General features: G+C 39.5%; 1 protein-coding gene across 1 annotated transcript; it reads right to left on the bottom strand.

The window, feature by feature from the left end:
• Positions 1 to 3,668: 3,668 nt before the first annotated feature.
• On the bottom strand, positions 3,669 to 4,931 carry LOC132620097 (uncharacterized). Its single transcript, XM_060334808.1, has one exon. The coding sequence runs from the start codon at positions 4,929 to 4,931 to the stop codon at positions 3,669 to 3,671; it is 1,263 nt and encodes a 420-aa protein (XP_060190791.1).
• Positions 4,932 to 6,000: the final 1,069 nt, after the last annotated feature.

The following is a 6,000-nucleotide window of genomic DNA, read 5'->3' on the forward strand; positions in this document are numbered from 1 at the left end:
CTCTGGTTTTCTCAAATTTTTCGGGTTGCTCGGGTTTTTTTGAGCAAAGTCTTCATATAAAATATATAACTTGTACTTCAAATACTTTTTTAGTCCTAGTAAAATACGACTATCTAATTAAGATATTATTTAAGAAAATAACACAAAATGTGAGATGAGAAATGACATTGTACTAAAATATTCAACAACAAAAAAGCAACGAGAAAATCGCATAAAATAAAATGATCATAATCTAAAAATATTAATTCATGCTCTAATAAATACGGCTAATTTATAAGGCATACAGAAAATGATCATAATCTTAAAGTACTAAGTCATGCTAAAATAAGTAAGGCTAATAAGTATTAATTACATGACTAGATATTAAAGAAAAAAAACATAAAGTTATGTATTTTCACTATTTTAGAATTGATATCTTTTGTTAGCACTGGTGTTTTATTGTCATTCCTAGTATTTTTGTTTTAGTATTAGTATGAATTTGATTTTTGTTGAGTTACTAACATGTATGGGCTATAAATCTTATTGGATTATTCAGAATTCTAAATTTAAGCTTGAAATAATATATTAAAAGACAAAAAACTATAAAAAAATTTAAGAAATATTTATAAATTACATTATAAATAAAAAATTTTGTGTATAAAATATTTTTGAAATTTTATATATGTAATGTCGGGTTGGTTTGGTTCAGTTTGACTTTTTTTAGTTAAAACTAAACCAAACCAATGACAATCGGGTTTTTCTATCTAAAATCAAACCAGGTCAAACCAAATCACTAGTCAATTTTTTTTTTTTAATTTGATTCGAATTATCAATTTGACGCGATTTATTAATTTCCTTTATACACCCTCTACCCACACGTATCCACAGTAAATCATTGGTGGATCCACGTTATGAATTATGGGTTCACGTGAGTAGTTTTGGGGAACAAACATGGGCACACACTTCAACTAGAGTTAATGCATTCTTTGTCCTGATCAGCAGAGCAGATAATGGGGACAATAACTCCCCCATTAACAAGTTCATAGTGTCATATAACCCCCCACTCCATGCCCTACGATCCCCTACGATTGAGTACTCTCTCCATTCTAATTTCGGTGTCTAATTTTTCTTTTTTGTCTGCTTAAAAAAAAATCTCTTTTTTATATTAAGTAAGTTTTTTTGTCCCCTTCAAAAAAAGTATCTCTTTTTTATATTAAGTTTTTTAATTTTAATATTCTAAATGAAAAATTTAAGACCACACATTTTTAATTTAAGACACAAGAATTAAAAGTATTTATTTATTTCTTAAACTCCGTGCACAATAGAAATATGAAAGTGAGACGAAGGGAGTATGTAGGAGTAAAATTTTCATTATAGTTATATTATATTGTTCCTTCGAACGTTATACGTATTTCTTTACATTAAAAAGTATGGTGTCTTTGTTATTCTCTTGTTTTTTTTTTTGGTAACTAACTTATTTTATTAATCACCAAGTGTGTCAATTACAGCTCCATAGCATAGCCAAACACAGCTATCTATCTGGTTTACTACTGTCTACCTACACACCACATATAAAGCCTAATGTTGGGTCTATTACTCCCTCAGAATGTGTAGCTCTGCATAAGAGATTGGAGGCTTGGAGTAGCTCGTACATTGCATATGTAGGCTATTTCGCGGGCAACCCTCTCCACTTCACGGCTTCGCTGTTCAAAAATCCTCGCATTCCTTTCGGTCCATATTGAGTTCGTCACTTCAGCACATACCATACGAAATAATCTAGCTTGCTGTGACTTACCTTTCCCTCGGTTGATCAGCCATTCCAGGTGCTGCAGCTATGTTTGCGCACTGGTCAGTGGTTGCTGTAACCACATCAGCACTCTGCTCCAGAGTTGCTGTGCATATGCGCACTTGACGAACAGGTGTTCTCTGTCTTCATTGTACGTTTTACATAGCCCACACACTGGGTCAAAGCTCAGTCCCCAGCTGAGCAGTCTATCTATTGTCAACAATTTTCCATGAAGGCAGAGCCACAAAATAAACACAGATTTGGGTCGGGCGACATTATGGAACATTAAGCATTTCCAATTCACTCGCTCATGGTTGTTCAGTAGCTGTAGATAAAAGCTTCTGGTCATGCTTTTGGTAGGCAGCGTCCCAATGGTCATTTGCTCGAGCTTTCCCCAAGTGCCAATAAGTTGTCGCACCATCCAACTTGCTTGACGAGGTATGGGAAGGGTGGCTAAGTGCTGATCTTTGATATAGAATGTATGGACCCATTTTATCCAGAGTCGATCTTGCTTCCTCGCTAGGTCCCAACATAGTTTAGCTATAGCCGCTTGGTTCCACACTTGAAGGTTTATGAGATTGAGACCCCCCGAAGCCTTAGGGCAGCAGACTCTATCCCATGCAACAAGTGCTTTTTTTGTGATTGTATTGACCCCGGACCAAACATAGCTCCTACAATATGCTTCGATGGCTTTGATCACCTTAGCAGGCAAGATGAAGAGTTGTGCCCAATATGATTGTATGCCAAATAATACACTTTGTACTAGTTGAACCCGCCCTGCATATGATAGTTTCTTAGCAGTCCATGAGGATATTCTTTTAACAATTTTCTCAATCAGTGGCTGCCATTGTATTAGAGTAAGCTTCTTTGTAGATAGCGGTATACCAAGATACTTGAAGGGTAGGTCTCCACATGAATATCCCAGGTGGTGTAGGATTCTGTCCCGCTTATTTTGTTCAACCCCACCGAAATAAACAGAACTCTTGTTCAAATTTGCCTGTAGTCCTGATGCCCGAGAGAACAGCGAGAAAGAATTATGTAGTACAGTCACGGAGGCAAAGTCCCCTTTGGAGAAAAGCAATAAATCATCCGCAAAACTGAGATGAGTTATCCCTAATTTTGAGCATCGTGGATGGTATTTAAAGGACATGTCTGTCCGCAAATTGTTCAGGCTTCTACTTAAATATTCCATGACAATGGCAAATAAGAACGGGGAGATCGGATCGCCTTGTCGCAGCCCCTTTGCTGCATCAAATGGTTCAGTTGGAGACCCATTTACCAGGATAGTATAGTTGACAGTAGTAACACATTGCATTATCCAGCCCTTGAATTTTGCAGGGAATCCCAACTCCTCCAAAATCTGTTCTAGGTATGCCCACTCAACTGATTCATACGCTTTTTGTAAATCGATCTTGATCATGCATCTAGCAGAAATATGTTTCCTAGAGTAGGCTTTCACTAATTCGTGAGCCAGTAGGATGTTATCAGAAATCCTCCTACCTGGTATAAAACCCGACTGAGCCTCACAAATTAGAAAAGGCATAATCTTCTGCATTCTTGATGTCACTATCTTAGCGATGATTTTGTACAAAATGGTACAACATGCAATAGGCCGAAAGTCCTTGACCGTCTCAGGGCTCGGGATTTTAGGCACCAACGTGATAGTAGTACAGTTTATGGCTTTGTACAATAACCCAGAGCTAAAGAATTCCTTGACTGCTGCACATATATCCTCTTTAATAATTACCCATGCTTTCTTGAAAAAGTAGGCCGAATACCCATCTATGCCCGGGGATTTCTCATCATCAATAGATTTAAGCCCCTCCCAAATTTCTTGATCTTGGATTTCTGCGCATAACTCCAGCTGTTGTTGTCTTGTTAGGACCGGTCCCAGCTTCATAATTCACTTATCTACAGCTGGGAGGCATGCCTGAGTTGACCCCATCAAGTTTCTATAGAAATTAGTGATTTCCACTTCAATATCTTTAGGCTCACGAATTCTCTGGCCATTTAAGGAGCGGATATCGCTGATCAATTTCCTCTGGCATCGCTCTTTCATCACAGCTGAAAAATATTTAGTGTTACCATCTCCAAGTTTGATCCAAGAGGCCCTAGATTTCTGTTTCAGAATGCTTTCCTCGATCAAGGACCATTTTTCTAGATTAAGGAGGAGTTGTTTTTCCTTTGCTATCAACTCATCAGTGCATTGAGAACCCAACTGTGTCTGGACAGTCTTTAATTCCAGTCGAGCCTTATCGATGTTATGCCGGACTCCCTTGAACTCTTTGACGTTAAGGTCTTTAAGTCGCGGTTTGAGTGTTTTAAGTTTCTGCCAGATTTTCTTCATACCCGTTTGCCCCACCGGATGCATCCATACCTCCTGTAGTATGCTAAGGAACTGGTCATGTTCAGCCCAAATATTAAAGAACCTAAATGGAGTTTTGCCACTTTGAGGTGCTGTGTATAACTGTAGACGCATTGGGGAATGATCCGAAATATGTGGTAAATCATACTCCGTCTGGACATGTCCCCATTGCATCAGCCAATTCGCATTTCCAAAAGCTCGGTCAATCATGCTCCAGATTCTGTCCGTACCAGATTGCTTGTTTGACCAAGTATAAAACTCACCCTTCCATGTTAGTTCATTCATATGTAGGTCCTGGATACAGTCCGAGAAGTCTTGTGTTTCGGCAGCAGTAACAGGGTTGCCCATAAGTCTATCAAGGGGAGATAATATTGCATTAAAGTCGCCCCACATCAACCATGGTTTTGTAACCCCATGGCCTATTCGAATCAGATTTTGCCATAGCATTTTCCTTTGTTCCAAACTGTTGTACCCGTAAATTGCAGTGACATACGCGTCAAACCCATCAAGTCTACCTTTTACATGTGCATTAATGTATTGAGCCCCTTCTTCTATGAACTTCACCTCGTAACTGTTTTGGTCCCAAAGCATCCAAACTCTACCATTCTCGGCTTGACTATAGTTGTGTAGGCTGCCCCATCTAGGAGCCACATTATTTAAGACACTTGCTACTCTATGTATTTTAACACGAGTTTCTACTTGGCACACAAAATTGAGCTTCTTACTAGCGATATAGTATTTCAGCTCATTTTGTTTGTACCTTTTATTCATCCCCCTAACATTCCAACAGAGCCAAGTCATATTGAATTTTCAATTGGCTTTGCATTATCAGGAGGTCGTGTATGAGTCTCATTGTTTCCACTAGTCAACACAGAGAAAGAATTCCTGATCGGAGTAGGAGCCTTATTAAGGGCAGGAAAATGCTCCAGGCTCAGCTCAGGACCAAGTTGCACCACTGCCTTGTTGTTGGTCAGTGGGCTTTGCCGCTGGTTCTGCTGTTGGGGAGGAGTTTTAGTTGTCTCGAGGTTAGTTGGTTCCGGCTGTTGTGTTCGTTGCACTGGCTGGTTGCCTGCTAGTGTAACAATATCCTGATCAGCCCCTGTTGCATACCGCTCCTGAACAGGCCCTTTGTATTGCCATTCTTGAGTGACAATCTTGTTTTGCCTCCTCCTTCTAGCTCGTTGCACGTTTGGTCTCTGCTGTTGTAAATTCATCTTCGCTGGCTGCTCAATACATCTGTGACCTACAACCAAGCATTGTTCACAAAACTCTGGTTTCCAGTCGTATTCAACAGCTTGGGTGTATTTGGTCCCATCGCAATCCATTATGACTACAGCTTCAGGGAGTGGTTTAGTCACATTGACCTCTATTAGGATTCTAGCATACGAAATCCTAGTCTGCTTACAAGTGCATTCATCAGCATAAATGGGTGTCCCGACAAGACTAGCAATCCGACTGAGTGAAGCATCTCCCCAGTAGTTCATAGGCAGCTTAGGGAACAATACCCACAGTGGTATCTCTGATGGGAATTCGACATTGAAATCGAAATTTGGTGTCCATTGCTTCAATATGATGGGTCGATTGTTAATAGAGTATGGACCAGCATAATATACCTTCTGCATATCCTCGAATGTTTGAAATTTAATAACATAATAACCTTCGGTATGGAGGTAGATATCAGGTTCCAAGATATCCTTCCAATTCGTCGAAATATATCTGCACATCGCATTGTAGCCCGGAGTTTCGCCCAAGAAATATGCAATCACAGCACACTTCCATTTCTGGGTTTCCGGCTCAACTTCTTCTTTTGTTAATTGAGCCATCAACTGGCCCTCAATCACCTGTGGGGGGACGTAGTTAAGTTCCCGCA

Source organism: Lycium barbarum, chromosome 11 (genome assembly GCF_019175385.1).
Source record: "Lycium barbarum isolate Lr01 chromosome 11, ASM1917538v2, whole genome shotgun sequence".
Taxonomy (NCBI): domain Eukaryota; kingdom Viridiplantae; phylum Streptophyta; class Magnoliopsida; order Solanales; family Solanaceae; genus Lycium; species Lycium barbarum.